This window comes from Coptis chinensis, chromosome 2 (genome assembly GCF_015680905.1).
Source record: "Coptis chinensis isolate HL-2020 chromosome 2, ASM1568090v1, whole genome shotgun sequence".
Classification (NCBI taxonomy): domain Eukaryota; kingdom Viridiplantae; phylum Streptophyta; class Magnoliopsida; order Ranunculales; family Ranunculaceae; genus Coptis; species Coptis chinensis.
The window spans coordinates 72,928,417-72,950,056 of record NC_141457.1 but is presented as its reverse complement, the minus strand read 5'-3'; the positions used below and the strand labels follow the sequence as shown (position 1 = coordinate 72,950,056).

General features: G+C 34.7%; 2 protein-coding genes across 2 annotated transcripts; both read left to right on the top strand.

Annotated features, from left to right (window-relative positions):
* The first annotated feature begins 1,055 nt into the window (after positions 1–1,055).
* LOC147517682 (putative xyloglucan endotransglucosylase/hydrolase protein B) lies at positions 1,056–3,527 on the top strand. Its single transcript, XM_086593673.1, has 4 exons — positions 1,056–1,245; positions 1,344–1,408; positions 1,549–1,705; positions 3,445–3,527. The coding sequence occupies exons 1-4, from the start codon at positions 1,056–1,058 to the stop codon at positions 3,525–3,527; spliced, it is 495 nt and encodes a 164-aa protein (XP_086449799.1).
* Positions 3,528–17,499: 13,972 nt separating this feature from the next.
* Positions 17,500–18,072, top strand: LOC147517681 (protein FAR1-RELATED SEQUENCE 6-like). The gene has a single exon (XM_086593672.1). The coding sequence runs from the start codon at positions 17,500–17,502 to the stop codon at positions 18,070–18,072; it is 573 nt and encodes a 190-aa protein (XP_086449798.1).
* Positions 18,073–21,640: the final 3,568 nt, after the last annotated feature.

Below are 21,640 nucleotides of genomic sequence, written 5' to 3'. Positions count from 1 at the left end.
TTGGGCTTCCATCAATTTCTTTAACTATGACGTCTTCACTGTTAAAGAATAAGTCTTTTGGTAACTTTAATGTCACAGTGCTTTTGAATCGTCCGCTCTCTAATTCTGTGTTGTAGACTGGATCTTGTTGAATGTTAAGTCCTGCTTCTAGAATTTCCTTTAGCATTTTTTTTTTACATAAGCTGTAATTTTCATACATGCATTATCTGCAATATACATAATAAAATGAAGTCAATAAATAATTGTAAATAATAGAGAAGAGGAAGAAAATAGGCTACCTGGTTTTTCAATATGTGTAGTTAAATTGTTTTTTTTAGGTTAATAGATTATGTTTTACTAAGTGATTGGAAGTTCAATTTTCGTAGGTTTTTAGTTTTGTATATCTCTTAAATTTTGATATTTTGGAACATTGGGCTTCTCCTTTTTTGCAACCTCCACTCTATCAGGAGCATGGATTATGACACGTGTCGGGTATTTTGAAATTTGGATTTTGAATTTTATAGTGTGGGCACGTGCAATAGACGGTCAAACTTGGTAAATGAATCGTTAACTAACGATAGGGTTACCTAAAGTTAAGAAACGTAAAACTTTGGGTCCAATGCAAATACCCATATTATTGGGACGACCTAAAACTAAATCACCTTATTTTAAATTAGATTTTTTTTTTTTAATTAGGTAGAAGCTATCGGGTTTAGAAACCTATAAGTATACTATTACTGTTGGGCCTGGGCCCAACAAATTATAACTTATGTTTTAAGCGGGTACTGTATCAATTCAAATTTGAATTGGTACCTCTTTTTCCCACGCAGCTTCCTTTCAAACTAAATTGATTATGTGGTCGTTTCTTGATTCAATTGCAGAGGAGCAAAACAATAGTGATCAATTTTCAAGGGTTTATGATATTGACAAAGATTTAACCAAGAATACTTCCACGCCAGCAGTTTTTAATCAAGAACCAAATTTGAAACTTTATGAGAAGAATATTAGTAGTTGCTCAGACCCCCCATTGCTCATGTTACATTAGCTCTCATCTTATTTTTCCAAAAGAAGTAAAGATGGTTGCTTCTTCAGTGGGGATTCTGTGTTTGGTGTTTTTATTCTTAGCATCAGGAGCAATGAGTGCAGCTCCAAAGAAAGTTGTTCATGTTGCATTTAACAGGAACTATGTGCCCACATGGGCTTTTGATCACATTAAGTACTTCAATGGTGGTAATGAGATTCAGCTCCTCCTTGACAAATACATTGGTAAGACTGTAAGAGCAATACTCAAGTATGTTTCCTGTTTTTTTGTTGGGAAAACCCGAAAGTGTACTAATAGTGTTTAACTTGGATCCGTGTATCAGTCTTGGCCGGTTTTGATCAAAGGGGTCTTACTTGTTTGGACACTTCAAGTATGCAAATTAAGATGGTGCACGGGGATTCAATTTGAACTGTAATTGCCTTCTATGTAAGTGGTTCCCTGTTCACCAAAAGTTCTTGTTTACTTAATCACTTGGGAAGTATTCCAAATTTCTTATATTTTTGCAAATGTGCACAAATGATGTTCAGCTATCATCTCAAAACTTCGAGCATGATGAGATAGATTTTGAGTTCTTGGGAAACAGACGGGCCAGCATTTTCATTTTACGAATGTCTTCCACGGGAGGAAAGGGAGATTCCGGATGTAGTCTACTTAAGGAAGGTTTCACACAGAATGATTGCACAGGTTAGTATCTTTTTTCACATTATTAATTTGCTTTCTTGATTATAATTTCTTAATTAGTGTTTAATTTGCATTGTATGTTCTAGAAAAGTATATAATTGAGTAATGTTGAGCATTCTTTTTTTGGCCTCAGTTATTTGACTAGTACACTTGTTAGAATGTTTTTGTTGAATTGTCGCAGTTGTGTAATATACTTGTATATTATGTTATGTCAAAAAATTCAAATGAAAGTGATTACTATTTCAGCCTGTGGCGCCTATACTCTAAGCGTAGTGATCGGTCCTGCCCATGGTAACATGAAATCCAGAGATGACTAAGAAGCTGTACCGATGGACGTAGAAAGAACTACAGAAGTCTAGTCTAGCTAAGAGCACTAAGCCCATCAAATGCGGTCCTCCCTGGCTTATGTTCATAGGTGTTGGGAACTTTACTTCCTTAAGAGGGGGGCTCATGTGACATACCGGAACATCTTTCTTTAAGTATCGAAGCCGTCCATGAGTGAAGGATCAATCTCAGGAGATCCGTACCCACGCGAACAGTTAATAGTGAGTGGTTGTTACACTAATACAGGTCTTAAGTTCAATATGGTTAAATATAATTTTGAATTAAAACTCTTATATTTCATATAATTTCGTCTTTAATTGTCGGTTTTTACACTAATACAGGTCTTAAGTTCAATATAGTTCAATATAATTTTGAATTAAAAGACGCTAATATCTCATGTGTTTAAACTTTAATATTATCATCAGTTGAATCATAAAAGAGAAATCAACAAAATTATTAAATAAGATACTGGAAAAAGAAATTGTTTACCTTATCCATTTTTGTTAACTCTTTCTAAAGCCTTGATTGAATATGTTCTATTGCATGCAATAAAAAAAAGGAAAAAAAACTCAGTTATATATGTAAAACTAATGTAAATCAGACTAAAAGAAAAAACTGAAGGTTTACCTTTGTTTTTTGTTTTTTGTTAGGAAGATCGTGGGGTTTTTTTTATATATATTTGTTTAGGTTTTATTATGTCATTAGAAGTTTAGTATTAATAGGATTCTTATTAGATATGTTTGTTTAGGAAGTTAAGTATAAATAGGATTCTTTTGGTAGAAGAAGTCGTTATGTAGGCCTGGGAATTTTCATTCTATGTAATGGTAGAAGAAGTCGTTATATTCAGTATTCACCACTTTAGAATAATGGTTGTGGTGCAATGTCGACGGGCTTATGCTTCGGCGCTTCTTTCTCCGGTGTAAATCTTGTTACCGTAAGTAAACTTTCCAAGTGTATATTCAGGTCCAGAAATGTTGTCTTCCTCAGTTACTAATCCACTACCTTAACTTCTATTTATTATCCTAGAGATGGGCGGTGGATAATAATGAATACGCGTGTCAAAGTTTGAGGTTGAACCATCCCCATACAATGGTACTTAATTGACACATTCCTTTCTATTTAACGTTATGACAAGTACTTTGTTAATGAATATGCATGTAAGAGTTTGAGTTTAAACCACCTTGAGAAAGAGGTGCTTTGTTGATGCACTCTTCATTATCGAAAATTGTAACCACATTAACAATGTATGATTATTGCATATATAGGTGAGACATGAGAAAGCTGAAAATTTTCTGTCTCTACTACATGAAAATTTTCTGTCTCTACTACAAGAATGGGAGATGTCGTGGGCAAATATCGTCAATTTGATATTTCGGCGGTTATTATTGATATTTTGTATTACAATTGATATGTTGCAGAAAAGTGGGAAAATGAAGGAGGAAGGAGAGGATGGACACATGTCAAGAGGGGATTGGTTCAAGCTATTCTAAAAGAACTATAAATAGACTAGCAAGAAAAAGATTAATTCATTGGAGATCATTACAACAAAATGGAAAACTGAGAGTAAGAGAGAGAAAAAGAGAGAATATTGTAACCGATATTATTACTCAAGAACAAATATTATTTCAACTCGATTTTAATCTTGATCTTTCATCTTTGCAATTCATTACTATTAATAGTGATCAATTTCTTAGAGCACTACATTGGCGCTGTCTAGGTTCAAAGATAAAGATCGCGATTGTGATTTCTCGTTGTTTTTTTTCTTTGGTTGAATCCATTAATTGAAGTTTTTGGTTAGAAAGAGTAATCAGAATGCCTCCAAAGCATGCTACAACAAATAAGGCAATGATGGTTAATGAGGGAAGCACTTCTCAGGCTATATCTAAGAATGAGGAGAGAAGAACTCGAAGATCCACTAGTAGGATGATAGAAGAAGCAGAGGAGATACAAGAGAAAGAAGTGTCATTGAAAGATTTGTTGAGAAGGATGAATGATTTAGAAAAGCAGAATCAGATGTTAATGGCTGAGAATAAACTAATAAGGGAAGAGAAGGAGAAGCGTGCTGAAGACACTAGGTATGAGAAGGGTGATGAAGAATCGAGTTCAGGAACTCCAATAGTGCGAAAAAGTTATTTAGAGGAGAGAAGAAGGCCGAAGTCATATTGGAGAAGTACAATCGGTGGCAAGAACAACACCGGCAATAGCCCAAGAGGAAGAAGGAAAAGTACTAGTTACAAAGAAAATGGTGCAAGAAATGATGTCGAAGCAGTTAGGGGATCAGTTGTTAGAAAAAGTATCAGCATCGATAAGGAAGCTAGCAGATGATGTCGATAGAAATCCATTAAATAAAGAGATAGAGAGGGCTTCGTTACCTCCGAAGTTTAAGAATCCAAAATTAAGCCAATATGAAGGAGCTACGGATCCAATGGACCATCTTTTTAGTTACCGACATCAGTTCTCAATATATCAGGGTACCTAATATTGGGATACTGTACTATGTCGATCTTTTTCGTCAAGCTTAAAGGGCAAAGCTTTAAAGTGGTTCTGTACAATTCCAGAGGGGTCAATCTCAAGCTTTAGAGAAATTGAAGAAAGGTTCCTAACTAATTACGGTCACCAGAGGGTGAAACCTAAGCAGGTGTCGGCTTTGTTTCAATTAAAGCAAGCAAAGAAAGAATCTATGAAGGATTTCTTAACAAGGTTCAAGGCTGAGACACAGTCGGTGGAAAGGTTAGATGAATCGGAAATGACGGCTGTCATAGCGTTTCAAGCAGGATTAATGTCAGGATCTTTTATGCATAAGTATTTACTGAGAAAACAGGTTAAAACATTGCAGGAGTTGTATGACAAGGTCAATAGAGATATATTAGTAGAAGAGGGGTTGAGAACTGCCAATGCACAGGCAGTTTTACAAGTAACCGATGCAGGGAAAAAAGAAAAGGATAATAAGGATCGCCATGAAGGACGAGATTCCTCAAGATCAGAGAATAAGATACCTCAAGACAATTACTCTAATCGAGATAATCAGCCACAGTAGAGACGGAAATATGATAAGACTTTGAGAGAGGAACTCGATCCTAGTAACTTTATAGCTCTGAATTCTACCCCAGAAGATATTTTGCGAAGAATAGAAAAGGAAGATTTTGTTGTGTGGCCAAAATACACTCTAAGAGAAATAAAGGGGAAGCCGTATTGTTAGTTTCACAAGGTTGAGAACCATGAGACAAATAGATGTCTCCAGTTAGTTAAGGAAATAGACAAGCTAATGAAAGATGGAAAGTTGAGAGAGTTTCGGGCAGATATCAGGCCAGCAGAGACGGCAATGATACGAGAAAAGCCTTTGGGGGTAATAAACATGATTTATCGGGGGGAGGGGGGGGAATTCCTCATAAAAAGATTGTTCAAGATAAGATAAGGAAGATCTCAACGGTCAAAGAAGTGCTCAAGGTCAATATCGAGCCAGTACCAGTGAGCCAGCAACTGATATCGGCTAGTGTTCCAGGGGCAATCATGTTCGTAGCGGAAGATTTGTCCACACATGATAATGCTTTGCTAATCACTTTGTGTATTTTGGGTTATGATGTATAGAAGATATTAGTGGACTGTGGTAGTTCAATTAATATTCTATTTTGGAAGGCGTTTAGCGGAATTGGTTTCGATGAGTCACATTTAAAGCCCCTGAAGTTCAGTTTGTATGAGTTTAATGGAACGTGTACCAGACTAGCGGGAGAGATAAAATTGCCAGTAAGAGCGGGGCCTCAAACGGTGATGACAAAATTTGTGGTCATCAAGCACCAGTCTGATCATAATGTTATATTAGGAAGGAAATGGATACATAAAATGCGTGCTATTCCTAGTACATTTTATCAAGTTTTAAGATTCCCAACCATATCTGGTTTACATGAGATTAGGGGTGATCAGTCAGAATCAGAAAAGTGGTGATCAGTCAGTATATTATTTGCATATAACTTTCCAATGAAAATGTTGTGACTTTACATTGGAACATTGTCTCGACTTGCCTATAAATGATCCTTTCTCACGCTTCTGCAATATACTAACAAGATTCTCCTTGCTCTGCCGGTTGTAAGGTAAACATTCATAGTAATCGAAAGCACGATAACTTTGGCCAGCTCTCTATCTCAGATCGGTTATGGACAAGTTGTCCAAAACTTCCAAATGAGGCAAAGATGCTACCATGTATTCTCTCTAGTGTTTCTCAAAACAAATTGGAGAAGGATGATGTGGCACATACTTTTTTGAAGCAGCATCTGCATCACCTACAGTTTGTCTTGAATTGAATGGGCCAGCCAAAACCGATGGTAAGAGAAACTCTAACAGAGTTTTTGTTTTGTTTATCCACGATAAAAAAAAGGAAACAATGAATCGGCAAAAAAAAAAAAAAACATCTAACAGAGAATCTTTTTTTTTTTAGAATTCACGGCAAACAAAACACTTTATTCATTGTTGATCACACTCTCTCTCTATCTCTGATCGAGATGCTCGATGTTGCTAATGTTATTGATCAAATTGGTATTTCCCCAAATCACTTATGCATTCCTTGAATCAATTACACATTATTTTTTTTTGTTGCTGGATTGTATGCTATTGTTTCAATTTCTTTCTCTTGTTTGTTGTGGTTTGGTCTTGACGGATTGATTTTTGCTACTGATTTCTTTATTTTCTTTTAGTACTTGATTTTTGGTTATTTACTGCTATAACATTGTTATTTATAAAGAGAATGCTAGAAATTTATTTCTTATAAATTTGTTTGCCACCGATTGTTTGGAGAAGATGCACTCATGAAGAAAATATGAGGTAGATTTATGTTATATTCCTTTATGGTTCATGTGACGAGTGCTATGCTGCCTTCTTTTTCATGGAATCATATGCAATCTTTAGTTTGAGGTGGTCTACGACTCAAATTAATTTTTTTTCTTCTTCCTTCCGTTGACAAACTTTTGAATTGAAGTTTTTGAAAGAGTGGTTTTCGACTGTTGCTCTCTCTCTCAAAATGGAAAATCGATTAATTTAAGCAACTTAAATGAGACTATTAGCTTGATGATGTGTTTATATGATTTGATCAGTGTGAAATGGTTATTTATTAGAATTTTTGGATCTTAATTAAGTTGCACCGAGCTTATTGGCATTGATGTTTTGTGTGCTGGTTGATTTTGATGAAAATTGTTGTTAAAGCCATTTGCTAAGGAAATGCACTTATGAAGCCTTCGGTGTTACTGCTTAAATCAGATGGGTAATTGTTCATAAATTTGTCTATTAATTTTGGCTATTTCAGATATTAGTTCGAGCCACTTAAGAGGTTATTTCAAGAGTTTTCTCATTTATATCTGGAAGTAATTTTCTTATAGGCGCAACAATCAAAATGTATCCATCACATTTAAGTAATGGATTCCATGCCAAGAGTCAACTGATTATTTATTATTATTTTTTCCCTGTTTTGTCTATTGCTGCATATATGTCATCCCGAAGAAACATTATTGTTTTATATGGGATGATCAAACATTGAGTGTGTGTAATTTCCTGTGATGAGAATGGTTTATGCATGTACGTCATCTTTAACCTTAAAGTTTATTGTTCGAGGACACAAATTATGTTATTGATCCCTAATTTACAACACAAGATAGTGTACCATATTATCTGAGGTATTATTTATCTTACTGTGGGCTTTGTAATTGCATAAAAATGGGTATGCTTGATTGGGTATTTTATTAGGATTTTGTTGCTGGATTGGGTATTCCAAAACATGTGTTGACGTCCATGTTATGTACTCATATCAGGTATGCATCCCCTTATTCTCTTTCTTTTCAAATGATTAGTTGTAGATTTTGTCGTTTGGTCATTGCCGCATTAGTTTTGTTCCAATAAATTGTTAGGGTTTACAAATGAAATAGCAAAAAGCCAATTGAATCACAAATGATTGAATTAAAAACATGGAATAGCAGTATGTATTAGAGTTCAATTTCGACTTGATCGGTTTCGAGATGTATAGTTTCCTCATTAACGTTTTTAGTAAACATTGTTTATCAATCGAGCTTTCATAAACATAACCCACCAGCATGTCCGCAATGGATTCAATATCTCAGGTACTTTTTTGTGACGTACGTTACATTAACCTAATTAACCGATAGTTAGAAGTGGCATCAAGATGACATGTTATCCTTAATGTCAATCCAGACAAATTCAGATATGAAAAACTGTAAGGCTTAATCGTTACATCATCTCTCTCAACCTTTATATTGAGATTAGGTTTAACGAGTAGAGTGTGTTGGAGCTTCCAACTTCCCCGTACTATATGCTATGTTCGGCTTCACAACTCAAAATTTTGGAATTGTTTTACGATGGACTTCCTCTAGGTAATTCCAAGGGGGTCAAAATTGTGTTTGAAGTATTATTCTAAATTTCAGTTCATATATGTCCACAGAGGTGTTTTTGCTTCATGTGGTTTTCAGAAGATGCATGTGTGGCAAGATGGTTTTATGTATTCCATCGCTTGCATAAAGCCTTTACCTTGAAAAGGTCTTCGCAAGTTTTTTCTTTTTGTCCATTGTGATTGAAAGGTAATGAGCAAGCACCCGGCCTTGGTACTCTTAATTTCAAGCACCATGGTACACTTTTAGAGGCACTAGACTATCTATGTAACTATTTGAAACTTTAGATTATCATTGTAAGTATTTTCATACCTACTCTTCTAGAAGAGTTATGCCCATAATCGGATCTTTGAATTGTGATGAAGTAAATCATGATTAGAAATCAATTAGCAATTTATATATTGCACATTTTAAATTTATATATGACCAATTATAGACGAGTCTACAAGGATTGTGTTGAGAAAGAGATGTGCTTCCAGATATTCAAAATCAACGTCGACTACATTGATACTTTTAACAAAATTGGTGATCGAACCTATGTGCTAAGTGTCAATGGAAGAAACCCAGTAGAAAGATATTGACGTTCAATCAAATGTGAGTTTCCGGCCATGGGTTTCATGATTTACTTTTATGTATCTTCGATTCTCCGATATGGGTATATTTGATTTCTTTATTGGCAATGTTTTTCTATAATCAAATCTACAAACTATGCTATGGGTGCTTCACTTTTTTTCTTCTTTGTTTATCTTTCTAATATATATTTTGGTGGTGTTTGAGTTGTTCTTTAACACAGGATTGATTTGGACAGATGGCTAGAATTTCATGGCACTTCATTGCAAGCATAGCCATATAATCAAATCTACAAACTATGCTATGGGTGCTTCACTTTTTTTCTTCTTTGTTTATCTTTCTGATATATATTTTGGTGGTGTTTGAGTTGTTCTTTAACACAGGATTGATTTGGACAGATGGCTAGAATTTCATGGCACTTCATTGCATGCATAGCCATATAAAATGAAAAAAATATCATTTCATGCTAAATAGAAGATGTCTTTATGAGTTTTCATATTTGAAATGCTGTTATATATGTGACCTTAGTTGTTAACTCAAGCATAAACCTTTTATTCATTAATTTTATCTTATCGTGAGTATGCATCTCTTTTCTTTTCACTTCAATTTTTCTAATTATTCAATTTGGTTGTTGTTGTTGGATAAGCTACTTTAGGAGAAAACTTGAGTATCACATTTCTCTTCTTTTATTTGCCTTTACTCGGGTCATCAAGTGTTCAGATATATATAAACAAACATTACATTTAGTGATTTGCTAGATTTTTAATCTTCTTAATTGGGGGAATTAGTTTAGTCGTGTGACATTGGAATTGTTTGATTTTATCATTTCAAGATTTATAATCGGTTCTAGCAAGAAATATATTTTCCCAAACATGCAAGTGGTGTTCATTTTTTCATCAATTACCTAGGTTTTTCTTTTTCATTTCTTTTTGGTGTATGAAGCTTGATGGGGAAGCATTTATGTATTTTCGCTACAATTTGTCGTACTTAGGTTGGTATGATGGCATTGTTATTGTTAGTAATGGTACAAACATTTAATGTATTTTGGCTACAATTTGTCGTACATATATAGGCTGGTGTGATGGCATTGTTATTGTTAGTAATGGTACAGATAATGGCGTGTACTAATTTATGCTGAAGTATTCACAAAGAGCCAACTGTAGGGAGATAGTGGTGTATCAGTTTAGAGCATACATAATGTAGCTGGCAGTAGAAATAGCACTAGAAAGTCTTGGGATTGCCCGCTTCGTACCCCATAAGAATCCACGAGAACCAGCCCAAGCATCGTCCTTCTCCTCCCAAACATGGACCGTACCCTCATATTCTCTAACACATCTCAACATGTTATTGCTTTAGAATCTATGATCTTTTCTTTGTTATGTTATTGGTTGTCGCCGAAATGATTTTCAACTATCTTCTGCTATTGCAGGTGAATTTTATACTTCTCTAGGAGTCAAGAGTCAGGTATATCATTGACACCTATTCTCTGGTTTGTGTTTCAGTTTCTTCTTTACTACTCCAGTATTGTTTTTAGCATATGACTTCCATGTACTTTAAGTTTAGGTCTGGTTTCTTATTTGTTTAGGAACAACTTGATACATGCTACCAGTTTAGATCGTATGAACCGAAAGCGATTGGGATGAACTGAAAGCTATGTTTATGACAGGTACAATTCATAAATTCATATTCCTATACTTGCACTCTAAGCCACAAAATAACATAATCTCCTTTATAAAAGGTGATGAACATTTAGTAATCCTTAAAGTTTACGTGCTCACTTTTTGGATCAGTTTTTGCACTTAAGGCGAGTTAACAAACTATTTGCTCCGCAATAGCCTAGCACTTTTGTGAAAATGACTATCATCTATGAGCATAAACACTACGATTATGATCATGGCTTTTATGATCCAGATGACATGGGAATATTATCAAAAATACAGATGGGCGGAAGAATGGGTAGCAAAAGATGCTAATCAAAAGAAGAAAATGGTAAAGCAAGTCCATTCACAGGAACAAAAGAATACCGCCTTGATGAAATCTGACTTGGAGGAGGTGTGTATTTGTGTTGATATGAAGATACACTGTGTCCTCATTTTCTTTGGCTTCTGGATCTTGCTTCCGCTCTTGCAGTAAAACCTACTGTCGTTGGCCGAATAGATCTTTGAATCTTATTCACCTTAGTTATAATATTACAGAAAAGTGAAAAAGAAAAATGTAACAAGTACACATTTGCTCCTATGCAGCCTAAGATTTGTCAACTATGAATTATATTAATCAGTTGTATGTTATAATCCAAGTATTTTGTAAGGTTACGTAAAGTTATGAGATTAAAGGCAAATTTGTGTGGTCTTGACTCCTTTCGAAATATTTTTTCCTTGGATTTACTTTATTATTATATTTATTTTGCTTAGTTGCTATTTTACCCGCTATTTTTAAGTTTAATTTCTTTATTTATATGTAAACAAAACACCTATATGGATTTGACCACTTAATATCTATAGTTTTATTTTGTTGGTGATTAAAAGTTTTTTTTTTTTTTAGTTTATGTGATGGTTTAGTGAATCTGATCAGACTATTGAAATGACTCATCACATGTCATTTCAATGTATTTTTATAAGTTTTTTGATGATCCCAAATAATTAAAATCATACATAACTACAATATTATCATTTTATAACTAATAGAAGTATTTGTGAATTTGATTTTTATTGCTATTTTTTGCAGAGACACTGCAGGAGGATCTACGTACATAGTTGGCTATTATAGATCACCTTGATTAATCAACGGGAAATCAGAAGCTTGATGCAAAACACTCACGAGACAAAAAAATTGGATCAATCCCAAAGCACCTATGGACAGGAAAACAGAAGCCTGATGCAAAAGAATTGAATCAATCTCAAAGCACCCACCAAATGGGAAATCAGAAGCTTGAATAATACTATACTTACAATGTCTAAGGTTCGAGCTTATTGTATCCAACCAACCAAGAACGCCCAATATAACAAAATATCAAGTCTTTTTCATACACATTGTCCATTTGAAGTTTTTGGAGCAAGCTAAACCACTAATGCATTTGTTTTCTCATGATTTTACCATGTTTCTTGAAGAACATTATTGTTTGAATTGTACACCCATGAGGCGCTAATTATAGCACAAATTCCAATTGTATCATGACTATGATTTTTTTCTAATGGCAAATGTCTCTTAGAAAAAATATAAAGATGAAATTTCAAACGGGATCGTTACCAAAAGTCCAACATACATAGTCTTACTCAGAGAACAAATAATCCAAACTCACTCACTCTTTTTCTAAAAAGTCTGAAATTGTTAATAGAAAGACGATTATGACAATAAGCAGGATTAATGCACCATAAGTATGCAAAAACTGTAAATAGGCGCTACCGTGTGTAACAGTTCAACTCAATCTTAACGGGTTCAAATTTATATTTTAAAATAGTATTATCAAATAGTACCCATTCGTAGGACGGGTTTGAACGGGTGTCATTATATTAAATTATTGTAGAAAATATTAACAACTATGCATAACTATGAGATATGAAAATTATATTAATTAGTCATTCAAATTTTTTGCACTATAAAAAGGAAGCATCAAACCTTGATAAAACTCATAGACTTCTTTTTGTTGTTAGGTTTAATAATAGAAGTTTGATTGAAGTTTTGTGAGAATGCCCAATGTGACGAAGATAATATTGAAGCTACTTGAATAACATGACATTCTTAATCATAATAAAAAAAATTATGATAAACACTTCTTAAAATGCAAAACTATATTTGTCGAGACATTTATTCTCCCTACATATAATACAAACATGATATGTTTTAGGGTTATTAGTTTAATGCATTTGCATCAAGTTTTTTATTTTCCATTAATTATTCTTTGAGGTTAGTTCAATGTAGTACATTGCATTCAGTTTCCAATTTCTCATTAATTATTCTTTGATGTTAGTTCATCAATGCAGTTGCATCAAGTTTCCGATTTCCCATTAATTATTATTTGAAGTTAGTTCAGTGAAATTACATCCACTTTAATTATAATTTCCCGTTAGTTATTCATTAAGGTTAATTCAGTACAGTTGCATCCAGTTTTCGATATTTCGTTAATTAGTCTTTGAGATTAGTTCAATACATTTGCATCCAGGTTCCAATCTCCCGTTAATTACTCTTTGAGATTAGTTCAATACATCTGCATCTAGTTTCTGATTTTCCGTTATTTATATTTTGACATTAGTTGAATGCAGTTGCATCCCATTTTCGATTCCCATTATTTATTTTTTTAGGTTAGTTCAATGCAGTTACATCCAGTTTCCGATTTCTCGTTAATTATTATTTGCGGTTATTTCAATACATTTGCATCCAATTTTCAATTTCATGTTAATTGTTATTTAAGGTCAGTTCAATACATTTGCATCCAGTTTTTGATTTCTGGTTAATTATTCTGTAAGATTAGTTTAATGCATTTGCATCCATTTTCCGATTTATCGTTTATTATTTGATAAGATTGCATTTGCATCTAGTTCCCGATTCCTAATTAATTATTGTTTGAGCTTATTTCAATAAATTTGCATCCAGTTTCCGATTTCCCGTTAATTATATCTTGAGGTTAGTTCAATGCATTTGCATCCAATTTATTATTTATGCTTTGAGGTTAGTTCGATGCAATTACATATGGTTTCTGATTTTCCGTTAACTATTCTTTGAGGATATTTCAATGCACATTTACATTTACTTTCTGATTTCCCACCAATTATTCTATGAGGTTAGTTCAATGCAGTTGCATTCGGTTTTTGATTTTCTGTTAATTATTTTTTGAGTTTAGTTCAATGTATTTGCATCCAGTTTCTGCTTTCTCATTAATTATTATTTGAGGTTTGCTTGATGTATTTGCATACTGTTTACGATTTCCCATTAAATATTTTTCAAGGATTTGCATCAAATTTTCAATTTTCTGTTAGTTATTCTATGATGTTAGTTTAATGCAATTGCATCCAGTTTCCGATTTCTAGTTAATTACTTTTTTAGTTTAGTTTATTGCATTTGCATAAAGTTTTCAATATCCCGTTAATTACTCTTTGAGCTCAATTATGTATTTGAATCCAGTTTTCGATTTCCTTTTAATTATCTAATGTGGTGTGTAATACCAGCTTCTACTAATCCATCTGTAGTGTCCTTGCAAACATGACATAAAAAATAATTATATTTGATTCACTATGTTGGATCATCAAAGATTATCTAGTTCCCGATTTCCCGTTAATTATTATTTAAATTATGCATGACTCACTATATGGAATCTGCAAAGATTATCTATGAACGGGTATTGGGATTGTCATATTAATTATTCTAAAAAATATTTGCAAATAGGCATAACTATTATATATTAATATTATATCAATCACTCATCCAAATTTCTTATAACGTGAAAACCCCACTCTCCATTAAAAAAAACTCACATTTGATAAAACCCTCCAACTTCATTTTGTTGTTTAATAATAGAAGTTTGATTAAAATTTTGTGAGATTGCCTAATAAGGCGAAGTTCATATATATTGACGCTACTTGAATAACAAGGAGTTACCAATTATACGGAAAGAGATAAGATAAACACAATTCTAAATGCAAAACTATACTTATCGAGACATTCTCACAACATATAATCCAACTATGTTTTGAAGTTAGCTCAATGCATTTGTATCTAGTTTCTGATTTTCCATTTTTTATATTTTGAGGTTAATTCAATACAGTTGAATCCAATTTTTGATTCCTGTTATTTTTTTTAGGTTAGTTCAATGCGGTTGAATCTAGTTTCCAATTTCTCGTTAATTATTCTTTGCAGTTAGTTCAATACATTTGCATCCAATTTCCAATTCCTTGTTAATTGTTCTTTGAGGTCAGCTCAATGCATTTGCATCCAGTTTCTGATTTTCCATTAATTATTCTGTGAGATTAGTTTAATGCATTTGCATACAATTTCCGATTTCTCGTTTATTATTTGATAAGGTTGCATTTGCATATAGTTTTCGATTTCCCGTTAATTATTGTTTTAGGTTAATTCAATGAATTTGCATCCAGTTTCCAATTTCCTGTTAATTATTTTTTGAGGTTAGTTCAATACATTTGCATCCAATTTATTTTTTAAGATTAGTTCAGTGCAATTGCATCCGGTTTCTGATTTCCGTTAATTATTCTATAAGATTAGTTACACGCATTTGCATCATGTTTTCAATTTATAATTAATTTATCTTTGAGGTTAGTTCAATGCAATTGCATCCAGTTTTCGATTTCCCGTTAATTTAATCTTTGATGGTTAGTTCAATACATTTGCATCCAGTTTCCGATTTCCCGACAATTATTTTTTTATATTAGTTTGATGTATTTGCATCCAAGTTTTGATTTACCGTTAATTATTCTTTGAGGTTAGTTTAATGCAGTTGTATCCATATTTTATCCGATTTTCTATTAATTACTTTTTAAGATTAGTTTAATGCTTGTATTTGCACACAGTTTTCGATTTCCCGTTAAATATTATTTGAGGTTAGTTCGATGCATTTGCATCCAATTTTCGGTTCCCCATTAATTGTTTTTTTACGTTAGTTTCATTTAGTATTATATATGTTTTAAAATATTTGTCATTATTGCTTTGCCATTTTTTTTTCATTATTTTCTATTATATATTTTGTGATGTTATTTTTTGTATAATTTAATTTTCCACATGTAATTTGTTTTGGTTTGGTATATAATTTATTTAAGCCCAACGTCCACTTTAATTGAATTAAGTTATTATATATATATATATATATATATATATATATATATATATATATATATATATATATATATATAATGTTGAAAATTTATAAATTTATAAATTTAATTGGAATATGTCGTAATTATTGTGGTCAGAATGGTAATTTTTGGAATCCTTGATTATGAATAAATGTTTAAATCCCATTGTGGATGACGCATCAAATCGAAAGGGTTTTAGGAAAAATCGTTTTCAGTGGAAACTATTATTTTTAGCAATTTAGTTTTTTGTCTTATATTTTTTTTTCGTAATTAGCTATATTGTTTAGGAAAAGTTGGAGACTCTGTGAAACTCTATATGGGATTATTTTTCTGTAATTAGTTATAGCATTTAGGAAAAGTTAGAGACTCTATGAAACTTTGGATGAGATTGTTTTCTTATTTATATCCTATTTTTTTTTATAAGTAGTAATAGAGTTTAGAAAAAACTGGAGTCCCTGCGAGTGTTCCAAAAAATAGACTAGTGAGGGTATAACTATAATATAGATCTAAGGAATTGGAATATGTCGTAATTATTGTGGCCGTAATTGTGATTTTTTGAATCCTTAAACTGAATAAATGTCTAAATCACACAGTGGATGACATATCAAATCGAAAGGGTTTTAGGAAAATCATTTTCGGTGGAAGTTATTGTTTTTAATAATTTAGTTTTTTGTCTCCTATTTTTTTTTCGTAATTAGCTATATTGTTTAGGAAAAGTTGGAGATTCGGTGAAATTCTAGATGGGATAGTTTTTTCATAATTAGCTATAGTGTTTAGGAAAAGTTGGAGAGTCTGTGAAACTATATACGGGATAATAGAGTTTAGAAAAAATTTGAATCTCTATAAGGGTATAACTATAATATATATCTAAGGATAAAGATAAATATTTGTTTTCTATTTTATCTCTTACTTTTTCTTAATTAGCCATGACACGTGTACACTCTAGAAACGCTTGTTTCCTATTTTATCTCCTACTTTTTCTTAATTAGTCATGACACGTGGACACTCTAGAAACACTTCCTCAATTGAAGAGGGTAGAGCTATAATCGTGACATTACCCCTTAACATGTCTATCACGTGTTTTAAGTAATTAGGTTTTAGTGCCACTCTTTAATTAAATAATTAGGTTTTGGTAAAACTTTTTAAGTGGTCACTTCACCACGTGTTACATCTTTGTTGGTTGTTGCTGAAATTGAAATATGTATGTTATCTTCTCTACACCGAGTTGACTCAGTATGTTTTTTCTTCAAAGACTTTGATTTTTACTCCTTAATTAATGGTTTTTTATTTCATTGATATGGATTTAACGATAGCTTCAGTAGAAGTTTTAAGGGAAATTATAGAGTAACACATTGTGTTACGAGACTTTATAACACAAGCCAATATATGACTGCCACATGGATCTAGGTAAAAGGCAACCGGCTAGATGGAAAGAAGTCGGATAGTCTCCTCTCTAAGGAAAGAAATAAAAAAAGCTCTCTCCTTGTTCGTCTTCTCATTTTGTGGCGCGCTTATCCTCTGTTCGTCCTTCATCTACTTTGGCTGCAATCTTTTCCATCTACTTCTAGTGTTTTTCCGGCGGTCTTCACTATAGGTTATATGATTGTCAAGGCAGATTGCTTCACACATATAGTTCTATAGTATTTTCATATTATTTTTCCTTTCGAAAAAGCTTTGGCATTTCATGCTTTGAACATCTTTTTACCTATTTTATCAGATGGAAGATCTCAATGACAAGCATGTCGAGGTTAATGCTCAAACTGGTACAAATCGAGTTGAAGAAGCATTGCAGCCATCTGTAGGTATGGAATTTAATTTTTATGAAGATGCTTATGAATTCTTTAATCGATATGCCAAGAAAGTGGGCTTTGGAATTAGAGTAAGGAGTTCGTGGTGGAGAAACAAGCCCGATGAAGAAAACTCAAAAGAGAAGTACCATGTGATATTGTCTTGTAGCAGTGAAGGTTATAAGAGAATGAGGGAATGCAATCGTCTGAGGCTTGATACACGGACTGGTTGTGGAGCTATGATGAGGATTAAACTAATGGAATCTCAAAGGTGGAAAGTAACTGAAGTTAACTTTGTCCATACCCATTTAAATAGTCCGTCCAGAGCAAGATTTTCTAGATCACATAAGAAATTGGTGCCAAGAAACAAAAAGAAATTAGAGTTAGATTGTGATTTAGGTATACCAATATATATGGCGTATCAAAGGCTAGTTGTTGACGCAGGAGGTTATGAAAATCTGAGCTTTGGAGAAAATGAAGTTTATAACTATGTTGACTATTAAAAAACACCTAAAACTAAGTATGAACCCAGTTGTTACCCTCACACCTTACACATCTCTCTCCTCGATTTCGTCTTGATGACGATAAATACTCGTGGTTTTCATGGATCGGTGAACCCATTTTGCCTACGCATTAGGGAGGATCAAGTCGCCGTAGTTCTCCTTCTTCTCCTTCTCTCTCCTCTTTTTCCCTTCTCTAACCACCTCTCTCTCTCTATATCTCTTCTAACCACCTTTCTCTCTCTCCTAACCGCCCCTTATCCCATCATCATCTTTTTCTAGTCCCACGACCACTAATTGTCCAACTATCTCTTGATATATCGATGGCTTTGCTATCGTATAAGATGCCCCTTCACTATTATGCCTCCCTTTGGGTCACCAAACCACACTGGTCCCTATGCCCCTCCAGATTCCGGCGTCAGATTCCGCAGCATTTTTATGGACTGGATCACGTGCTCCCTCTTTCTCCTACCTTACGCTATCTCGGTCCCAAGACATGTCATCTTGATGGTCATGAATTAGGGCGATACTGAGATGCCCCTTTTGGTTTGACAAACACCCAAAGACCTTGACATCCCCCTATAATGCTTGAATTCTAAATCTTCGCAGAAGATCATGGCGTGATCTCATAATTTTGTGTATCCTCTAACACTAGCTCACAATCTCCGAATTATCTAATAGTTTGAATATGTCTCCATTTATATCATTCGCTCATATTGATATTTGCTCGAGTTCATCTCTTTGAAGTTTTTTAAGCCTACAAGTTTAAGGGAGTGTCCAACCAACACTTGTTTTGGACAAGAGGGTCCAAAGATGGCTCCTCCCACCTACTCCACTCGGATAGCACCTTGGTATATTCAAATAGCTTGCCCCGGTTTGTTTTTCCACAGTGAACTATGGTGTCATCAATTGACTTCGGTTTGCTCTTTGTATTACCGTTATTGCCCTTTGCTCTCCTTCATTGAACTTCGGTAGCATGTCCGCGATGTGTCTCAACACAGCCATCAACTCTCCTTTACATAACTTACTACTATATGCGTTATGTCTCATCCCCGCCATCAACTCTCCTTCAAAGAACTCATTGCATAAGTTGATTCGACATACAGAATGGCTCATCCCCCGCTTTCTTTGATCAAAAAGCTTGTTGGGGTTGCCCCTAAGATTGATTTGGTCATCTAGTCCGTGAAGGGCTCATCCCCCAAGACTTCGCTTATAGGCGCTTTTTTTGCCCCAAGCTTGATTCGACCTTTGCGGTCCACGAAGGGGCTCATCCCCGGCCTCTCTCTTAGAGGCAGCTCAATTTGCCCCCAAAGTTTGATTCGACATCTAGTCCACGAAGAGCTCATCCCCCGGCTCTCCGGCTTAGAGGCAGCTCATTTTGCCCCAAGCTTGATTTGAACATCACCGGTCCACGAAGGGCTCATCCCCTCGCCTCCTGGCTTAGGCAGCTCAATTTGCCCCCAAAGTTTGATTCGGACATCTAGTCCACGAAGGGCTCATCCCCCTGCTCGGAGGCTCATTTTGCCCCAAGCTTGATTCGGACAACACGAAGGGCTCATCCCTCCGCTCCTTTAATTTGCCCCTAAGTTTGATTCGACATCTAGTCCACGGGCGGCTCATCCCCCGGACTCAATTTGCCCCAAGTTTGATTCGGACATCTAGTCCCATGAAGGGCTCATCCCCCCTTCTTTGGTCATGGAAGCCCGATGGCGGCAGCTCGGTTGCCCCCAAGTTATTTTCGCTCATAGCCCACTCCCCGAAACAATTGGAAGAAGTATACTCTCTATTTCATTGATACCACATTTAACACAAACTATCATTCCTCACTCACTTAGCAATATCTAAAAGCAAGCTTCCTCTTTTAATTGAAAAACTAAACAAAATCCTCGAGGCTCCCCCGTATAGCTAGTATGAATTAGGTCTTACTCAATGTTATATCATGCAATATACATTTAATGCAGACAGTAAACTCTTTGATGATAATATAGTGTATGCAAATAAGGTAGTAAATGAGGTGAGATGGATCCATCTCCCAATACCAGCTCAAACTCCGCTCGGTTCCACGGTATCGCAGGTCTTTCTCTTTATCTGTAACCTGAAACTTTCATGTTCGAGTATTGTACAAATAACACATGAGATTCACTGAAGGATATTCCACATAAGCATTTGCATACAAGACTAATGGCGATAACGTGCTCAAGATTATGTACAATCCGCCTTACTCCCCGTGGTGTACAAAACTGCTGATTTGCTTAACTCCTAGAGCGAATATAGCTCCACGAATATATCACGATGTTCAGGGACCCCTTAGCATGTCCCTACATACATCTCGCCAAGGATGGGGACAAGGCTTGCTTGCCCCCAATGTAACTCGGCTGTTGGCGAGTCATTACTGCCTATCTATTATGTACATGACGGTCAAATAAACAAGTTACCTGCCATGTGTGTCTCGCATATCTCCTATACTTATCTTACCATTTATTTTACCATTCAGATTCGATGTCAGATCTCTGGGCTATGGATCTCCTTGTTCCTCCTCCTCGAAACAATGCATACTTTCGGCAATCACTTCTTCTTTGATTATTTCTGAAAGTAGGGTAGGCACCATCAACACTATCACGGAAATCAATTTGACGCCTATCCGTTCCATATAATATCACCGCAGAAGGACGAGATTGATGGGGCCAAAATACCATCACCGATAAGCATACTAGTACCCAAGAGCACGCCTAGGAGTAGTAAACCGCGATGATTCCCGGGCTTTTACTAATAAGCTTGTTCTTGCTTCTTTCACGGAATTTTGTGAATGTAAGCAGATAAGTTATCTTCTAAACTAAGAGTTCGTATTTCCGAGTCTCGGCAGAGTAGTGAGTACAAAGCAAAGATTCCACCTTTGCCATTGTCAACTGCTCCTAGAACAACTATTATATACTTGCAAGAATTAGAGTCAAAGTCCGTAAAACCAAAGAAAGAACCCAAGGATCTCATCATCGTTGTCCTAAAAAGCGTGTCCTCCTTGAGAATGTGCTTGTGAATACATAGATTGGTGAAATGCTCAAGTAACAACAACACCAAAGCTCGATAGGCTAGAGACAGGTGGTCATGGAAGTTTCACAAGAGTATAATACAACACAAATGGTGCTTCGCCACCAATGCCAGTCCAATGCTAAATTCACACTCTAAAGAACATACCGAGGCTATGACACAATGCATATACGCTCCAATCTATACCCATCCTTAAATTAAAATCTAAAATATCAAAATTCCCCTAAGAAAATCATTCCCCAAAGAAGACCAAACACAAATAACATGGTTTCGTTTCCAATGACATGAAGCTTCTCAACCCCGTGAAGAACTTTTTAGCTCTTTTGCCCAAAGTCAAGACAAGCATCTACCAAAGATACTCATTATCCTTCTTCTTCTTCCTTGCTGCTGCTAACTCCTCCAATGCCGCCTCTCATTCCTCACTTTCTCGGACTCTTCCCTCAATGCATTTACCATAGCCTTCAAAGCATTCACCTCTTAAAAGCCTCTAGTTGTAGAGGTGGAGATCTCAATCTCTCTCACCTTT